Below are 20,035 nucleotides of genomic sequence, written 5' to 3' on the forward strand. Positions count from 1 at the left end.
GCACAATAACATGGGTAAGGTTGGCTTAGTCTGGGGAGGGTGAAAACCAACCCTGGGGGTGGCTCTTGTTTAGGGGATTGGGCACAATAACATGGGTAAGGTTGGCTTAGTCTGGGGAGGGTGAATACCAACACTGGGGGTAGCTCTTGTTTAGGGGATTGGGCACAATAACATGGGTAAGGTTACCTTAGTCTGGAGAGGGTGAACACCAACCCTGGGGGTGGCTCTTGTGTAGGGGATTGGCAGGGGCGGGGCAGAAGACTCGTCAAATTTTCGTATCTGAATCATCCAACAAAAGTTGACGTCACATCCGGTCAAATTGGCGCTCAGCAGCTTGTCTCGGCGAAGTCGAATGATGGCGTCCGGGTCAGGCATGATTTCTTCGGATTTTTGAGCCGTCCGTATCAGGAATTGTGAACTGTGGATATGAAAGATGTTGTAAAGATATTGCTTCGACTTCATGAGCAAGGGTTTTCCAAAGAAGTGATTTTTTTCTATTGTTTTGACGGAAAATACGAGACAGCTAAGCGTCGTGTCATGGCGAAAATTTCACACTCTCAAAACGAGTGGCGGTCAGACTTTTAGTTCTTGTGGCTTCTGATCGTTCGAAAGCTGAAATTTTAATAGCCTATCCCGTGTGCAACATAATGGAGGAGACATCGTCAGTCACAGTTTGCAGTGTTAACATCGGGAACCTAATTATCACTCGACGTGAAGTGTTGGAAGCCTGTATCATTGAAGCTGTTCCAATTGTCTTCGTTGTAAGAGACTCGTAATCTTCCAGGTGAGTAAATGTGGTTATCTTCATTTCCAGTTCTTTTCTGCCGACGTGAGTACCTTTACATGTGGGCTTTAGAGTAATAAGTCGGTTTTGTGCTTCGTAGTTCTTTAATAAAGACGCAAGTGACGTTCAATTAATAAATAGCCATAGTAATTCTCTTATCTGAAATGCATTCATATCATGTTGTCCTGCCAGTGCAGGCTTGAGGAGGGGCTTGAGTCAGAAAATGTATCTGCGTGGCCTGGTTCATATTGCTAGTGTGAGACTAGTAACTCCATGGGAAGGGAGGGAGGGGGGGTCCTATGAGAAGCCCATTTAGAATACCAACACTACTGCTTAATACTATAAGCATTTCATGATCAGGGACCGCAGATAGAGGGTCTGTGCGGGCTTTTGCTACCCCCCCCCCCCCCGCCCCCCAAAAAAGTATAATGAATGACTTAGTAAGTAATGAAATAAATAAAGAACGGAAAAATCGCCATTGACATGGAATTAATTTTTAATGGAAAAAGTTTACTGGCAAATATAGAGGCGTGGATAATTTAAGTAACAGACATTGTGATAAAAAGTTGCATGCAAGTGGCGATACTTTCGTTCAACAATGACCCATGAACGCTCTATTAACCTGACGATACTTAGAACAGTTATAAAGTTAAGAGAGAACAGACAGACCTTCCCTTCTTGACATTGCCAATGAATTTCCCGCTCACAACAGATACAGAAAGCGAAATTTTAAATTTTTTAAACAATATGATGCGCAGTAAATATCTGCCACTGCCTCGTTACCCCTCACCATCTTCCTCTAATTTTTGGTATAATTTAACGGTAGCTCCAGGAAAATCATTGGATTTCTGGATTATCTATAATTAAGGTTGATGGCAGTAGTACTACAGTGGGAAATATTCCAATGTATTGATGGTGAATTTAAAGAACTGATAAAAGGAGCTCGTGAAGATGGTTGCAATTACTAATTAATGTAGGCACTAGATAAATCCCGGCTTGGGTTCCAGGTGAGCATGAGGGCATTATTGGTAGTGGTCCTGAGTTAAAACTTAGTCATATAGTCATAATTGTTTCTGTCTTTAGCTATTTTAGTTTAGCACCTCAATGCTCATGGTTGGTCATTATTCTTCTTTCAAAGCCTTAGCAGGATGGGCTGCTAAAATTGGCTAGAACACAGCTCATTGGTTCCCACCCAGATTTCATCTAAATTTTTCCACTTTCCGGTTGTATTAGTACTTGCTTGGTTGAGCATTAAGAGTACCTAAAGTAGTGCAAGCACCTAAAGTGGTGCAGGGACCTCAACTAGTGCAAGAACCTTTAGTAGTACAAGCGCTATAGCTGTTTATAGTCCTGTATGGCTGCCTATACCGCTGTATAGCTATATATAGCACTGTATAGCTGCATATAGCCATGCATAGCTGTGTATAGCACTGTGTAGGTGTATATAGCACTGTATAGCTGCGTATATAGTGCTGTATAGCTGTGTATAGCACTGTATAGGTGTAAATAGCTCTGTATAGCTGCGTATAGTCCTGCATAGCTGTGTATAGCGCTGTATAGGGGTGTATAGCTCTGTAAAGGTGTGTACAGCCCTGTAAAGGTGTGTATAGCCCTGTATAGCGCTGTATAGGTGTGCATAGCCCTGTAAAGGTATGTATATCTCTTTATAGGTGTGTATAGCCCTGTATAGCTGTGTATAGCGCTGTATAGGTGTGTATAGCCTGGTAAAGGTGTGTATATCTCTTTATAGGTGTGTATAGCCCTGTATAGGTGTGTATAGCCCTGTAAAGGTGTGTATATCTCTTTATAGGTGTGTATAGCCCTTAAAGGTGTGTAATATATTATACCGGTGCATCCATGGCATTCTCCTATATAAGTGTGTTCTCCTATATAAGTGTGTATAGCCCTGTAAAGGTGTGTATAGTATGGAATATATTATAATATATTATATATACCAGTGCAACCATGGCATTCTCCCATGGAGTATATACCCAGGCTTACATGCATTTAAAAATCTGTAGCCCACTTATCAATTGTTTGTCTTTGTAATCATATTTGGCAACAGCTGCCCAATAATGTAGCTTTTTCTTGTACATAGTTCCACTTTCTTCTTGTCAATGATGCAGATTAGTGGTCCGTTGGTAAAGTTGTAAAAATCTAGAAGTCCTATGGTTCATTGAAACTCAAAAAGTCAAAATAATATTATAACCATAGCAATAGTTCAAAAAACACACATCAGTTCAGTGACAGTAGACCTATGTAAGAAAAACTATAGGTAATGTGTTTTCAACTTTCTCTTCTTCATGCTTGTCAAGGATGCAAATGAGAGGCCTGCTTGTAAATTTCATATTAGTTCAATTCAAAGAAGGCTTAAAAATTCAATCACCACACCAAAACAACAAACCTCCCGCCCCACCAAAAAAGGGGGGATTATATAAATGTATATATTTGTTAACCACCTGGGTGATAGCAGACCTCAAAATTAAGAAAATTTATTGGTGTGGGTGTTTTTAGTTCAATAGGTCTTGCAGGCAGGGAAAGGGAAGGAAGTGGACAAATATGTTTGCATTATGTTAATAGGGTTTATAAGTTATATTACCGTAGTTTAGAATTTTCCTTACCTACATGAAATTTTTAGGGATTTAATGTTTTCAATTTTTCTTTTTAATTATTCTATTTTTAGAGATTTAAACAAAAACTCGAAAGGAAAGAGACCGGCAAATCCCCCTAAAACGGCTAGAAAGGAAACAGACAGCGAACGGAAGAAAGCAACAAGACTGGAAGAAACTGCGATGGCCATACAGTTAGCAGAAGCAGGGTTCTCATTAGAAGGCGGGACCCGGGTACCGGTACCAGGATACACAAGAGTCAGTACCTGCCTACTTTCAAACTGAACATAAAGAAATTCACTTCAAGTGTAATTTTCTGCCCAGCTACTCTCCTGTAGGTGCCCCCCTACTTCAACACTTAATGAAACCCCTGCTGAGAAGACAAGGAGGAGCTTGTAAAAAGGGAAACAGGGATTGCGGCACTTGAGAGAAGAGTCAAGAGACAAGAAGAGTCAGTTAAAAAGTAAAGCGAACAAATTAAAAAAAAAAAAAAACAGTAATGGAGGCCCAGTGAGTGACTGCCCAGCTAAGGCATATGGCTGGTCAGCTTGACTGACCAAATTTTGGATCATAGGAATACGTCAATGTAATCAAACATGATGCTGTACACCAATGTGAAAATTATTGTCAGCAGACATTTATTAGACTTTGACACAGTAAATTATAAAAAATCATATACACTGTAGCTAAGTGGCCATTGCAGTTACTCCCGGTCTCGTCGCATTCTTCCTTTTGCTGTCTGTTTCCTTTCTTGCCATCTCAGGGGGATTTGCTGGTCTCTTTCTTTTTGAGTTTTTGTTTAAATCTCTAAAAATAAAATAATTAAAACAAAAAATTAAAAACGTTTAAATCCCTAAAAATTTCATGAAGGTAAGGAAAATTCTAAACCATGGTAATATAACTTATAACCCCTATTAATATAATGCAAACATATTTGTTTGGAATTGGAATTTTATATAAACTTAGATACTATGTCTCTATGAATACGCTTAAACAACTATACTATACGCTCATATATCCATATCGAAATTACGGGTCAATGAGCTGGGGTACTGCATGCCAAACAAAATTTAAAAAGATAAAAATAAGCCATATTACTGCCTTCACTGCATCTTCTTTGCACACAAAAGAGATAATGCAACATTTTACTCTATTAGAAATCCTTAAGCTAGAGAACATTTTTAAGTTGAAAATTGGTTTCCTTGTGCATAAATTACAATACAATAAAAAAAAAAAAACACCCCCTGCACTCCATGATCTTGTTTCCCTAGCTTCTGATATCCATAAATATAATACCAGATTTGCCACTAGTCAAAACCTGTACAGACCATTTTCTAGAACTAATTATGGTTTAGCACGGTTTAGAGTAGTGGCATCACAAACCTGGGAAACAATTCCAATGGAAGTTAAGTGTCTGCGCCACAAAGTTTTTAAGAAGAAATACTTTTTCTACTTGATAGCGAAACATTAAATATAAAATTAAAAAAAAATTAACGTATACTATATACTTATATATTTGCTGTAAACACTTTTTTCCTTACTGTTGTATTTTCATCTCCCAAGCCTTATTTAACTAGCAGAGCTCTTCAACCAGTATTATAAATTCTACTTTCCCCTATTTTATTTAATTGCACAGAGGTATTTTACAATAACTGTCCAAATTCCGGTGCGCTGATTGGTTCATTGCTATTGTCTATAAAAGTACAGACAATAAAAATGACATCAGATGTAACGCGCGCGCTTTTTCAATGAAAAAAATTGCCAATTCCGCTCGCACTTTTTCCATGTTATTGTAAAAAACAAATTGGCAGCAGTTTTCTATGGTCTATACTCTTTTAGCATACCTCAGTGATTGACTATCGCATAACGCGCAATCTGATTGGCTACACAGGTGCCGTCTATCGATAGACGGCAGTTTGTCAGAGCGTGCACGATTTAGCATGCATCATTGCACAAATATATAAAAAATTTATGAAATAAAAATATTTTTTTGCTTCATAGATCGATCACTGAGGTATGCTAAAACAATTATTAGACGGCTCGTTCTCGGTGTCTATCGCCTTTGATAGTTGGCTCGGGGCGAATCAGCTGATAGAAACCTCAAGCTCGCCGTCTAATTGTTAAATAGACCATAACATGTCCAAAACTTGGCAGTGAAACCACTCGCCTGTGGCTCGTGGTTCCACTTGGGTTTTGAACATTGTTTGACGTCATTTTATTGTCTATAAGAGTATAGATCATAGAAAACTGCTCTCGATTTGTTAAGTGGTCAACAAGAAAGCCTTGCTCCTTTGACCACTACACACTTCTTCCGTAGAAGGTAAGATCATTCAATAAAGTGCTCTGCACGTTTAATTTTTTCTTACTATAAAATATATTGTATTTCGTTGTAATAAGTGTGAATAAAATTGAATTGAATTCAATTGAATTGTCCACTTCCTTCCCTTTCCCTACCTGCAGGACCCATTGAACTAAAAATACCCACACCAGTAAATTTTCTTTATTTTGAGGTCTGCTATCACCCAGGTGGTTAATAAATATATATACATTTATATAATCCCCCCCTTTTATTTGGCGGGGCGGGGGGTTTGTTGTTTTGGTGTGGTGATTGAATTTTTAAGCCTTCTTTGAATTGAACTAATATGAAATTTACAAGCAGGCCTCTCATTTGCATCCTTGACAAGCATGAAGGAGAGAAAATTGAAAACACATCACCTATAGTTTTTGTTACATTGGTCTACTGTCACTGAATTGATGTGTGGTTTTAGAACTGACTGTGTGGTTATTGAACTTTTGTCTTTTCATTGAATTGAACAGAACTCAATATTCCTTGTCAAAATGAACTTTGAATTTCATTGGTTCAAAGGAGACAATGTTATTTGAACTTAATGTATGGGTCAATTACTGAGGCTAGATAACCTCCAGGAATTTGCAAATAGATATATATATATATATATTTTTACTTTATGTTCTCTTCCCCAACCTTGGACACAGAGAAAAAGACAATTCCCCACCCTTAAATATTTGGCACCAACTAACATAACTGAAATAACTGGTAAATAATTATATGATGTACAAATGACATTGTCAGCCATAAAGAGTTTTCAAAGTCCATTTGGCCTTCCATGTGTCCTTTGATAACCCAAAGAGGACTTCAAAACAAGGTAAGAACATCAGTCATGCCACTTGTCTGTGGCTTGTGGCATACTGTTTGTTCTTACCACAATTTGATGTCACAGGTGCATAATTATAGTGCAAATGATATAGTGCAAATGTATAAAAAGCCTTAACCCATGAGCACCCAAGTGGTGAGAGTGCAGATGAGATAAAGGGTGAAGGGGTTGTTTCTTTCAATACTTGAGAAATAATGTCATTCGCAATAATGCTATTTAATTTATTGTTTAAGATGGCTTGACATCAATAACTTTAACAACTGTCTCACACTAGCAATATGAACCAGGCCACGCAGATACATTTTCTGACTCAGGCCCCTCCTCAAGCCTGCACTGGCAAGACAACATGATATGAATGCATTTCAGATAAGAGAATTACTATGGCTATTTATTAATTGAACGTCACTTGCGTCTTTATTAAAGAACTACGAAGCACAAAACCGACTTATTACTCTAAAGCCCACATGTAAAGGTACTCACGTCGGCAGAAAAGAACTGGAAATGAAGATAACCACATTTACTCACCTGGAAGATTACGAGTCTCTTACAACGAAGACAATTGGAACAGCTTCAAAATGATACAGGCTTCCAACACTTCACGTCGAGTGATAATTAGGTTCCCGATGTTAACACTGCAAACTGTGACTGACGATGTCTCCTCCATTATGATGCACACGGGATAGGCTATTAAAATTTCAGCTTTCGAACGATCAGAAGCCACAAGAACTAAAAGTCTGACCGCCACTCGTTTTGAGAGTGTGAAATTTTCGCCATGACACGACGCTTAGCTGTCTCGTATTTTCCGTCAAAACAATAGAAAAAAATCACTTCTTTGGAAAACCCTTGCTCATGAAGTCGAAGCAATATCTTTAAAACATCTTTCATATCCACAGTTCACAATTCCTGATACGGATGGCTCAAAAATCCGAAGAAATCATGCCCGACCCGGACGCCATCATTGGACTTCGCCGAGACAGGCTGCTGGGCGCCAATTTGACCGGATGTGACGTCAACTTTTGTTGGATGATTCAGATACAAAAAAAGTGCCAGGCGCTATGGAGTGTTCTCCCCCGCCCCTGGGGATTGGGCACAATAACATGGGTAAGGTTGGTTTAGTCTGGCGAGGGTTTCAGAGCGGAAAAACGCAAAAAGCATGCGCGAACTCTGCGTGAGGGCTGGGCACCAAAAGTTTCAAAAATGGCGGCAATTTTAATTTTCTTATTTTCAACAAGTTACTATGCTACCGCAGATATCTCGGTAAGTAGCGATAATTATCCCACACAAGAAGATAGCTGCAGATGTAACCTTGCTGTGGTTCGATTTTCTTAGGGCTTCTTAGACTTTAAGAAAGATTTTCAAACCTTCATTGTTCCCGCGGCGTGTAAACAAATCGCCTCTACGGGTCTGTTATTGTCATGGACCTTTTTTACAAAAAGCGACTATATAAGCAAACCCCTGAATATTTAAGGTCGAGAGCTCAACCCTGAGTAGAAAAATAGTTAATCGTTAATTACTGAGTTTGCCAAAGTATATAATTGCTTGCCAGAGTGGATTTTTAATTTTCTCGCAAGGATCTAATTATCGGTGTCGAGGGAACAATTTCATGTGATGCGTCTAATACTTTCGATCTCTTAGGATATTGTACTGTTTTATTTCCTATAGTTTAGTTTATGTCTCTTCAATATATTCTATATTTCTTTTTGTCTTTCACTGCCCGCCCTGATTAGCTTTCGCTACTTGCGGTCCAGTATAATTAGCTAAAAGTTGATCATGATAAACACAATAAAAAAGTTTGTTTTTGACACGGTGTGTGTGCATCCATCTAGTAGGCTCAGGTCAATTACACAATTGATCGATGTGTAACAATATTTATCTGCACAGGTCAACTGAAGGCAGGAAAAATATCTTTAGTTGCGGAAACTTCGCAAATAATCCCTTTTGTCACTGTGCTTAGCGAGGATTTTGAATTTGTTTCACAAAGTCTTCCGTGGTCGCACTCTTGCCATCATTCACTCGTCGCGCAATTTTGTTTTAGAAACGAAAAAAATAAATAAATGGATCCAGTGAGCAGAGGTTGACCAGCTGCAACAGTTTTTAAATAGAATTTTATTTCAATTTCAGTTGTGCTGACGCCAAATATGAATTGTCTTGTAATGAGAAACATAGAGAATTAAATAGAGATGAAGCTCGTGTAGCATAGTTACGAAAGAAGTGCCCCTTTGCTGTTTTTATAGTCATGTACCGGAACCTGAACCGCAAGTCCAGTTTTCGTTCTTGTCCTTACACGGTGTTGGTAAAATGCCCGGTCCGTTTTTATAGCATATTTGATGAAATTGGACAAAACGTAGATGGTAAAATGTATTTTTACCACAAAAGCCACTGCTCAACAATACAACAGAATCGAGCGTTTTCAGTTTACTTGCGCCCGCGAACGGATATGCGCAGAAAAATTGCGCAGAACGTTTTTCCGCTCTGAAGGCGAGGGTGAACACCTACCCTGGCGGTAGCTCTTGGTTAGGGGATTGGGCACAATAACATGGGTAAGGTTAGCTTAAGGGCGATTTAGACGGTACGATTTGTCGCATGCGATATGCTCGCGACAAGCTTACGACATGTCGTAACTACCATTCACACGCGCACGACATTTCACTTACGACAACGCAAAAGTCGCATACAATGTTGTCAAAATGGCCGACACGCGCGCTGTGTTGGCTGTGGCTGTTGCTGTTTTGTGCAAGAAAAGAAAAAAACGGCGAAAGGTACGAGAAGTCAGAGAGAAGAAATGGTTACAGCGAAGATGGGAGAAAGGGGTTTTCCGGCAGTTGATGGAGGAACTCCGATTAGAAGACGAGTTAAACTATCGTAGGTATTTGAGGATGGACACCGCGACATTTGAGGTAATTATCGCTTGTTGACTTCTCATAAACTTAATTTACAGCGCAATAAACTGACTTTAGAACATTTACCTTCGGAAAACCATTTCAAGGCAAAATAGCCGATCGATAGCGGTGATAAGAAGCGGTAACTTTTTTTAACGCTGAGTTGTCGCCAGCACGTAATGTGTTTGGTCGAGGTCGCGAGCACAAAAATGTGTTTTCATCACTTTATATCAATCCTCAAATGTGCACGCAGTTCAAGAAATCTGTCGATCATCCAAGGGCTAAAGCGGCGAAAATGAGAAGAAATTTTAACTTGTTATTTTTTTCTCGAAACTTGGCGTACATGTTTAAAAAAGAGATGTTATGAGACGCGGCTATCAAAACGTCAAAATTAGCTTCCCGTGACGGCGAGTACATAAACAAAGACAAACCCTGGAAAAGAACCGTCGTTTTGGCCGAGAAATTAAGTTTATTTTTCATCGTTTATTACGAAAATGAACCGATTAATGTACTGTTTGAATGAAATCTCCTAAAACAAGATTTTTATACTGGCATTTACGCGTATTATTCAGACTAGATCCAACTCTCAGTGGGTGAACCGCGCAAAGAGAGGAATCGTGGAATGGCGGAACTGCGCAACTGCGGAATGGCGGAATTTGCCCCGAAATCCTAAACACGGAACGAAATGACGGAATGGCAGAATTTCTTAATGTTTATTAACCTCCTAATAAACGATTGACGACCATTCTGGTGTAACTGCAAACCCTTGAATTTCATGCTGTTAATTCCTTTGTCTAGAGCTAAGAAACAAACCAAATTTGTCTGTAATGTGTTGTTTCAGAAAATATCCATACTCCCCCTAGGAGGATTTTTTGGCTTGTACCTCCCCCCACCAGTTTAACTTCTCTTCTTGCCCTTTAAGGCCCCCATCCCCTCGGAATCTCCAATGACCCACCTCGGGTATATGGATATTTTCTGGAACCACACAATTGACTTTCGATGGCAAAAGTGTGTGATTTACTGTTAGCCCCAGGTTTAGCCTTTAGTCGCCTTTTCGTCAGGAGAAAACAACTTTACCTGTTCCAATTCTTGATTAAGACTTGTGTATAGACAGAAAATTAAAAGAATTTGTTTCCTCGATCGCTTTGAATAATATTGTGTTTGTTTCCTCAGTGGTAAGCATATTGTTTTGCACCACGATTAAAATTACGAGTTGGTTGAAGTTTACTATCTTTCCAGCCAGTAGAATTATTAAGAGGAAACATTAAAGAGGACAGACCATTTGATTAATAGTTTAAAGAACAAATTACTGGAAATGGATATATTTTTAATTTTACACAATCCATGCAAAGCTGCATGTACATGTTTAAATATATGATTTGTCTACATTATCATTCAAAATCAATTGTAACAAACTGCCAAATCTTTATTTTGTTCAATAAATAACTTGAAAATAAATGGTTAATAAACTAATCTCTAAAATCTAACTTGATCCTAGGAGCTCCTTCAGAAAGTGTCCCCATTGATTGAAAAGAAGACAACCTCCATGAGAGAGCCAATACCACCTGGTGAACGACTTGCCGTTACCTTGCGGTTTTTGGCAACTGGTGAATCCTTTGCCAGCTTACAATACCAGTTTAGAATCAGTTCCTCTGCTTTATCAGTCATGATACCTGAAGTTTGTGAGGCAATCTACAATGTCTTGCAAGAGGATTATCTGAAATGCCCCAAGTCAGCTGAGGAATGGCGAGGATTTCACAGCTATTTCAAGATCGATGGCAATTGCCACATTGTGTTGGTGCTGCAGATGGTAAACATATTAAGATCTTACACCCTCACAATAGTGGCTCTCAATTCTATAATTATAAAGGCTTTTATAGCATTGTATTAATGGCAGTTGTAGATGCTGACTACCAGTTTACCTATGTTGATGTTGGATGCCAAGGGCGAATCAGTGATGGTGGTGTGCTGAGAAATACAACTTTCTGGAAATCCCTTGTTCAGGGTACATTAGGTTTACCCGAGCCCTCATTATTACCCCAGTCATTAGATCAGTCATTTCATGGGTTTAATGAACCCATCCCTTATTATTTTGCTGTGGATGATGCATTTCCTCTTGATGAACACATCATGAAGCCCTATTCTCAAAGAAATCTCACTGAAGATAAGAGGGTATATAATTATAGAGTCTCAAGGGGACGGCGGGTCAGCGAGAATGTATTTGGGATTTACCAAAGCAGATTCCGGGTATTTTCCACTACATTATGTATGAAACCTGAAAGTGTGAATAAAGTTGTTATGGCAACAATAGCCCTTCACAACTATCTAAGATCGAAGGCCGAAGGGAGATACATCCCTCCTGATTCAATTGACCGAGAAGACTGCAATGGAGTTGTAAATGAAGGGTCATGGAGGCGAGAAGTTTCTGGGGGCCAGGTGAGAAGTGTGCCAAATTCGCGGAAAGGACGACAATCCCAAAGGGCAGAAGAAATGAGGGACAAACTGTGCCTCTATTTCAATGGACCAGGTCAAATCCCCTGGCAGTGGAATGTAATATTGCGCTAGGTCTAGAATATTACCTGCCGACCACCCTTTTCAAACGTCAAAGGCATAATTTAAACTGCTTACATTTTTTAGTAACATCCAAAGTATTCTAAAAACTTCTGAAGATATATTCCAAAGAACTGTGAAGATAGTTTGCAGTCCCATCTACACGAAAGAGATCAATTGGAGTTTAACTCCCTTGAAACCCAGAGTATTATTATGACAAATTTGGCAGCAATTACATGATTTAGCATGTATGCACATGCATGGAATAAACTATAGCTCAAATTGTTATTCAAGTTAATAATTGCTCCAGGATATAATTTGAAAATATATGTTTATAGAACTGCAGACAACTGGGAGTTGGCAGGTTATAATCTTGACTATTCAAATGACATTTCTTGCACCAATTGTTTCAAGCAGTAAATATATTTTTAATTTAAAATTACCATGATCACAGTAATATCTGGCTGTACAGTTTATGTAAATTTTGTACAGATTTGAGTAATTTATAAATTTCTGGAACTCTGAATATTATTTATTAAGTAGATATATTTTAAATAATGTACAAAAATTTAATTAATTAATTACATATGAACATTTGTTTTTGATGACTATAATTAATATTAAATATTACATGGTGACTCATTATGTCTACAAGAAGGTTGTATTAAATTTGTTGACAAAAATGTAAATGATTAAGATATAAATTGTCAAAATTATATATTAAACTTTGCAAAATAATTTAAATGTCTCAGATCACTGATGCATGCAGTGGAGGGGAACAGGCCTAGAGAGGCTGGAACATGGGAGTAAAGACCAGAGGCTGAAAGGAATGCAGGAAGATATTTATGTGCATAAAAATTGATAGTTTGGCAGAAACCAGTTAGAGAAAAAGGAAATATTTACAATATTTTTTCATATTCTGAAATAGGAAAAGCTCAATCATAGGTGGGAGGCAACAAAAGACAAGGGGTGGGGGGGGGGGGACCACGAGTACAAAAAAATTAATAAAAATCCATAATTATTACTTTCAAACCCAAACCCCTGACATCATTAATATACACGAGTATACCCCTCCCAGGAATTTATCTCTCCTGTCTCTCCCCACCCCAGAGGTGGTACTCCTCTATTTTAGCTATATAGGTATGTGCCGCCGCACAGTGTATGATTTTGAGTCGTTTTGGTCTGAAAATTGGTATAGATTTTACAGGCAAGGTCTGAAAATGGGTGTGGAGAATGACATGTTTTGGTCTGAAATAGGCCAAGTACCCCCCCTGGACTGGCCCGCTCCCCACCATACATAGTTGTTTATAGCAGAGTATTCTGCAAATCATACAAAGGTTGCCTTGCAGGTGCTGCTGATGGTAACATCACCTTTACAATCGATTGCTGGATTTCCAGCTTCAACATCTCCTTCTGGTACCCATCCGGGATTTTTTTAAGTTGATTGCATATGTACTGCGAAAAGACACTATCGGCATCAGATGCATCATGTTTTGGCTTTTTTAGCTCTACAAGACAGGTTGTCAGGAGCTCATCCTCCAAAGATGTGCCAGATCTCTTCTTTTTCATTTTGCCAGGAGTGTTTTCCACAGGAAAGAGGCACTTTTCTGGGGTAAGTTGAGATGAAATGTCACCAGGCTGACTGCCGACTTCTGCATCATCTTCACTGGCTTCTTGTTGGCCCTGCATGTTGCTTACAGTCTTTCTTGGCGTGATGTTGTCCCTCAAGAAATGCATACTTGTAAAGTATGGCCATGTTGGGGTGTAAACTTCACTGCTCCCTGAACCACTTGTCTTGCTGTTCCTCTCTTTTCCTATTTCTTTTCCGTAATAGGTTCGGAGGGAACTCATTTTCTTTTGAATCTCATCAGATGTTAAACCTGGGAAATGTTAATGAACATATGATTAACATTAATTATAATTATGAGAAACCTATAATCCAAACCAAGCAAAAGTGTCATGCATTTGTAACAGATGCTATAATGTTATACTGGACTTGGTTTTCTGAGGAAACGGGAACAAGAAAGGAACAATGAACCCTTAATACGAGAAACTGACCCATTTATATGAGCGCGGCAAAATAAGACGAGAACTTCTCGTAAAAAAAATGGTTCGCGTCTTATTTTCGACTAGTTATTCCATGTTTTTTAATTATTGCTTAAAACCCATTCCTATATGTTTTTTTCCTGTTGTATTGTTTAAAATATCATTAGAATTGACAACCTAAATCATTTTTAAGAGCCCTATCGCAGAATTGTATTCAAAATGACAAATTTTACATTCGCATTCTCCTTTATTACTTTTTCTAACAGCAAGTCAGAAACCCTTCAAAATCTCCTTTGTTGATTAGAAAATGTTTCCAATTTTCTTAAACTGTCAAACTTTGTCCAATCTCCTTCAACTGTATATGCTTGAATGAACTGAAAACGTCGCTCATCTGAAGCTTGCAAAAATACTCCACTGCAAGGCTGTTTGGCCGTTTTAATCGCATTTAGGTATACAAAAGTAGCAGAAATGCCCCTAAAAGGTTGAAGAGGAAATAACTAATGCTGAAGCGAACTTGCCTAGTTAAATTTCTGGCAAATACTCATGTCGAGTTCTCGGTGGCTGGGCTACGAGTACGGTAAAGTAAAACTTCTTGCTATTCATATTTCTATTAATAAACTGCTTCAGTGTTTGGTTGAACTGTTTTTTTTGTATGAGTCGCTGTTCTCTGTCATCGCCTCGAGCAAGACTAGGTGAGTAATTTCTTTCGGAAAGTGATCAGTTTTCAGACCGAGTTGTTGTTTAGTTTTCAGTTGTTTTCCTTAACTTCCTAGCACGCATATAGTTCATACGTTGTTTGGTAAACATTTCAAACCGTTAGAACGGACACAGTATTTTTCACATAGAAGAGTTTTTTCCAGGCCATACACTTAAGACGCGAACCCCTCTTTTCGGGGCTATTAGTCGGCGGCTCAAAACTCGCGGTTTTTAATATGCCGCGGACTAAATAATCCGCGGATTATTAAGCCATGAATGGTAAAAATCCACCGTTTACATGGGTCATTTTACGGCTTACTGTATAAATGTTTTTGTTTATTCTCACCTGGTTTATCCAAAGCCAACAATAGTCGCTGGATGGCATTCTGCCTTGGATCGGATTTAAAATAATCTTGATGTTTACAATTAAACAACACTTCTTCTTGTTGCCACAACGTTATTAGGCGTTCTGTCTCCTCATGGCTGAAAGAAACCTTCGGTTTAGCCTTGGATTTATCTTTACGAGCACTCTCTGTGACCTCTGTGTGACACTCTCCGTCCGCCATTTTGACGCAATAGTCGGCAATACCACCTCTACCCTCCCCATACTGAGTAAATTTTTGTCACTAAAACGTCACGAAACGTCATCTTTTCATTGCTCTCGGCTACGATTGTCGTAGGATTTTAAAACATGTTTTAAAATCCTACGACATTTTTCGTGTTGTGTGCGTCTGTCGTAAGGATGTTGTAGGTTGATTTACACGACGCGATTCGTGTTGTAGGCATGGCGTAAGCGTGTCGCATGCGACAAATCGTAGGCAAAATCGTACCGTATAAATCGCCCTTTAGTCTGGGGAGGGTGAACACCAACCCTGGCGATAGCTCTTGTTTAGGAGATTGGGCACAATAACATGGGTAAGGTTGCTTAGTCTGGGGAGGGTGAACACCAACCCTGGGGGTGGCTCTTGTTTAGGGGATTGGGCACAATAACATGGGTAAGGTTGGCTTAGTCTGGGGAGGGTGAATACCAACCCTGGGGGTAGCTCTTGTTTAGGGGATTGGGCACAATAACATGGGTAAGGTTACCTTAGTCTGGAGAGGGTGAACAGCAACCTTGGGGTAGCTCTGGTTTGGGGGATTGGGTACAATAACATGGGTAAGGTTAGCTTAGTCTGGGGAGGGTGAACACCAACCCTGGGGGTAGCTCTTGTTTAGGGGATTGGGCACAATAACATGGGTAAGGTTACCTTAGTCTGGGGAGGGTGAACACCAACCCTGGGGGTAGCTCTTGTTTAGGGGATTGGGCACAATAACATGGGTAAGGTTACCTTAGTCTGGAGAGGGTGAACACCTACCCTGGGGTTGCTCTTGTTTAAGGGATTGGGTAAGGTCAACTAAGTCTGGGAGTGGAGGACACCTGCCCTGAAGTTAGCTCTTGTTTGGGGTATAATTTGGACATTTCATAGGAGTATGAATAGGTTACTTTGAGGAGAGTGAATAGCTGCCCTGTGTAAGCTATGGTTTGTGGGATTGGACACATCATAGGGGTAAAGTTTTCTTAGTTTGCAAGGGGTGAACACCTGCCCTAGGGTTAGGGGTATTGCCTAGCATGCCATAGGGGTAATGTTAACTTTAGTTTGGTAGGGATGGACACCTGCCCTGGGGATGGCTATTGTTTGGGGGATTGGGCACCTCACAGATGTAAGGTTAGCTTAGTTTGTCTTGGGGAGAGGTATTGTTTGGGGGTTTTTTGCATCTCATAGTTGAGCTTAGTTTGGGGAGGGTAAACACCTGCACTGGGGTTACATGTAGCTCTTGTTTGGGGTATCGGGCATTTCATAGGAGTATGAATAGGTTAGTTTAGGGACAGTGAATAGGTGCACTGGGGTCTGCTACATTGTATTGTTTGGGGGCTCTTGCATCTTACAGGGGTAAAGTAATAGCTTAGTCTGGGGAGGAATGGACATCTGCCCTAGGTTAGCTCTTGTTTACCAGACCAACAATGCATATGCACACGCATAGTGTGTGTTGACTGTACAATATTCAAGAAGAGCGTTAGCTATATCAGTTCAACTACCGGCAGACTGAGAGTTACCTTAATTGTCAACCTGGACATCACAGGAAGCCTTCACAAACCTTCAACTCTGATGCTAAATTAAAACTGTAAATAGAAATAACAGCTTGTTTCAGTAGGGTGGTTGCATGTGATTTCATGTTTGCTTGACCAATATTGTTTTCAAATAGAAATCCTACAACACAAGGTTTTATTTTTCCCCGTGTACATGCACAGTACTGGCCACTGGATTAGCAAGACCTGCATAGAATGTTTGTAATATAATGGATTTACAAGCAAACTACATATCCCTTCATGTGTATAGTTTCAATTTAAACAAACTGATACAAGAGCAGACTTAATGCAGCCATAACTTGTATTCAAAATGAGCTTATAGTTACTGGGAAATTAATTTTTAAACCAGTTGAGACAACTAGAGTGGCACTGGAAACAGCTTCTCACGAAAGGGATTACATGTACCGTAGCTTAGTTAATGTAAGGGTGGACTTGCAAATATGGGTGATTCATAGAAACCAAAAAAGTTTTCTACAGATGTTCTTAGTCATAAGATGCACTCTTGAACAGCACTTATGTGAGATTGCATCACAAACATTCTTCCGTACACCAAAGCATTAGCCTTGGTAGTGATCTAAGATTCATGTTTGTTTACTCGTAGAGGAATATAGGAAAGGTTAAGGAATGTTATTTGTTGGTTTGTTGTTTAAAATGTGCAATTCCAGAAAGCATCCATACCCACCCTAAGGAAGGTGGTAATTAGAAATTTCTAAGGGGAGGGGATCTTAAAAACCAAGAGCTAAACTGGAATTTCCAGGGGGGATGGGGTGATGCAAAAAAAACTCCTTCTGTTGGGGGAGATATTTTCTGGAGCTGTACAATGCCTCACTGATGCATTGCTTATGGGTGTAAATATAATTCTGCCATCAAGAGAAACAACATGTATTGGCATCGGTTAACATGGATGACCTATAACTTCTTTTGAAATGGCTTGCAAAGATTGTAAGAACCTACACAACAGTGAACGAGTATTTGAGCATTTGAGGCGATCACTTTAAAGCTTCCTCTTTCATTTAACATCAGGTTCAAATTGTTAGAATCTATGAAGTGAGTCTGTACCAACAAAGTTTTGCTTTGTTCTGAAAGAAAAACCAGCAGGAAAGACACCAGCCAAGTAAAAATCGACGAAAAACAAAGAAATCTTCCAAACATGATGCACATGCAACCGAAAAAACTTGTAAAGATGCTGAAGAATTGAAATTTTTGAGCTGAAAAGTGAGGAAATGGCATGGAACTATAATTACAAAGTTGAACTTCTCATGGGAAATAGCTGAATCTGCTTTGGAGGAAAAAAGGTTTTCAGTTCCCTTTGAATACCTCAATTTTTTCTCTGAGCCCAGCTTTAAATAACAGGTTAAGTGATTTTTTACATGATTAAAATCACCGGCAATTTTTCCATCACATACTTTTCACATAACAAAGGATGTTATCATGTTGGGCAAAGAAAATTCAGGTAGGGACGTTCAACCATTGGGGATTTCCTTCCACTGTGGGGAGTGTAAGTAGGAAACATGAACTCATCATGGACGATATCAATATTACCGGCATTAATATCAAGATTTTGCCGCAATCGAATTGTGCGTTGTGTGTCATGTCATATTTCAGACCACCATTGGATATAACTTTAATTTTGAAAGAAAGATTGAGTTAATTCAATTGAATGAATTATTTTCAACACAAGCATTTCACATGTTTAGACATCATACTTTTTGACTTAGCTTTGCTTCAGTCTGATTAATTTTGCTTCTTTCCTGCAGGAAAACCATCAGGAATAGTCAGTTGACTAGGACTTTTTCCCCTTAGCGAAGCACTGGCAATATTGTCCTCAGTAAGAGTGATTTTAGTCAAGTTTCCTCCAATAAGAGTCATGTCCGATGTGTCCTATATTTCTCTACAGATTCCCATGAAACATCACCAGCAAGCCTTGTTTTAAAATTACGAAAGAAAACATGACATCATCATGTATAAGGCACTAGTTAAGGGTAGTTTCATGTGCAGTGCGACTGATTTCAAGAACCAACAAAAACTTACCAAAAGTTGCTGCAGAGTATATCATCACTGACATCTTGAATCCACGTAAAGCAACACTAGGACACTGGCAAGGTCTTTAAAATTACATTAAAAAACCAATAAGTTATAGAACACTGAAATTACCCACTAACTTTTACGTATAATGCATGAAGCTGGGTTTTCATTGTTGCATAATTTTGCATACATTTACAGGTGTGAATAAATGTGCGTAAATCAAACTAGAAAAAACATATGGACGGCTTAATTACCCTCTTATGTAAATTCAGATGCATTAATGCATGAAAAATTACATGAAAGTGTAAATTCACCTTGAGTAAGGTTTACCCTAAAGGATTGGGACATCAGTCTTAAGAATAAAGACTCCAATTTGTCACTCCAATTTCATTATGCATTACAAATATGACCTATACGCAACTATGGACAATCAATAAGTCCAACATTTTGTATAAAGTACAGTAGGTTATTTTAGCAGCTGAACCAACCTACTGGAAGCATGCTCTATGACGAAAACTTCAAAACAGTTACTGTATTGTTACTGTAATTTTTGACAGACCATCAAGTTAACCTAATTCACAATCTTAGGACATCTTCACAAAAATCGTATGAGATTATATCAACACGCAAAATGAGCGCTGAAAAAAATTTAACCAGACCGTAAACCATGACAAAAGTGTTCGTAATGATCACTCATCTTTCCTGGACATATCTTTTCACTTAATATCTCATTTGCAAGCAAGGGCCCAGTTGTAAACACTAAGTTTATTTAAGTTATTAAAACAGTAAGTTTTTTTAGACGTATTCTATTCTCTGGACTGGGGGTTAATTATATAAAATCTCCACTGATCTAACAGTTCCTTTATATTAATTTATCATTTTGCCATTGGACCTGAGAGATTTACACAACAAACAAACAAAGAAATAGGGTAAAATAACAATGTCAGTTTTGGAAACTTTCTTCGATGGATACCGACACGTGAGCTTAACTTTAAGATGACCGAAGAAAAAAAACCCGGCTGTTTTCACTTTCGATCGTCGGCCCTATCCTTAAATTAACTACAGTGATAGCCAGCAAGAGTTATGAGAGTTCACAAAAGAAATCAAATTAGCGTCTGACAGGACGATTGTACATGTCACGCGAT

At 38.9% G+C, this 20,035-nt stretch overlaps 5 protein-coding genes across 6 annotated transcripts in view; 1 reads left to right on the plus strand and 4 right to left on the minus strand.

Annotated features, from left to right (window-relative positions):
• Positions 1–20,035, minus strand: part of LOC146472187 (uncharacterized) — a 155,072-nt gene that overhangs the window by 72,960 nt on the left and 62,077 nt on the right. The window lies entirely within an intron of this gene.
• Positions 1–20,035, minus strand: part of LOC146472188 (uncharacterized) — a 118,271-nt gene that overhangs the window by 72,960 nt on the left and 25,276 nt on the right. The gene's annotated exons all lie outside the window — the stretch shown is intronic.
• The window catches only part of LOC146472191 (uncharacterized), a 62,802-nt gene that overhangs the window by 14,357 nt on the left and 28,410 nt on the right, over positions 1–20,035 (minus strand). The window contains exon 1 of one of the 2 annotated variants that reach the window (XM_085119598.1): positions 16,833–16,863. The exons of the other annotated variant lie outside the window; for it this stretch is intronic. Within the exon in view, the coding sequence (XP_084975724.1) occupies positions 16,833–16,853 (21 nt within the window). The 5' untranslated portion in view covers positions 16,854–16,863. Of the gene's footprint in view, positions 1–16,832; positions 16,864–20,035 lie in introns of those variants that run through there. 2 annotated transcript variants of the gene reach the window in all.
• Positions 9,123–11,336, plus strand: LOC146472192 (uncharacterized). Its single transcript, XM_085119515.1, has 2 exons — positions 9,123–9,463; positions 10,944–11,336. Exons 1-2 carry the CDS (start codon positions 9,254–9,256, stop codon positions 11,334–11,336), a joined length of 603 nt encoding a protein of 200 aa, XP_084975641.1. The 5' UTR covers positions 9,123–9,253.
• On the minus strand, positions 11,302–15,566 carry LOC146472193 (uncharacterized). Its single transcript, XM_085119624.1, has 2 exons — positions 15,084–15,566; positions 11,302–13,875 (listed from the first exon to the last, which is right to left on the minus strand). The coding sequence occupies exons 1-2, from the start codon at positions 15,301–15,303 to the stop codon at positions 13,301–13,303; spliced, it is 795 nt and encodes a 264-aa protein (XP_084975750.1). The 5' UTR covers positions 15,304–15,566; the 3' UTR covers positions 11,302–13,300.

This window comes from Pavona decussata, unplaced genomic scaffold (genome assembly GCF_977016875.1).
Source record: "Pavona decussata unplaced genomic scaffold, jaPavDecu1.1 SCAFFOLD_100, whole genome shotgun sequence".
In the NCBI taxonomy this organism is placed as follows: domain Eukaryota; kingdom Metazoa; phylum Cnidaria; class Anthozoa; order Scleractinia; family Agariciidae; genus Pavona; species Pavona decussata.

Coding starts and splice junctions, on each gene's coding strand:
- LOC146472192 (XM_085119515.1), top strand. CDS start 9,254: ATGGCCGACACGCGCGCTGTGTTGGCTGTGGCTGTTGCTGTTTTGTGC. Junction 9,464..10,943: donor TGGACACCGCGACATTTGAG/GTAATTATCGCT, acceptor ACTTGATCCTAG/GAGCTCCTTCAGAAAGTGTC.
- LOC146472193 (XM_085119624.1), bottom strand. CDS start 15,303: ATGGCGGACGGAGAGTGTCACACAGAGGTCACAGAGAGTGCTCGTAAA. Junction 13,876..15,083: donor GTTGGCTTTGGATAAACCAG/GTGAGAATAAAC, acceptor AACATTTCCCAG/GTTTAACATCTGATGAGATT.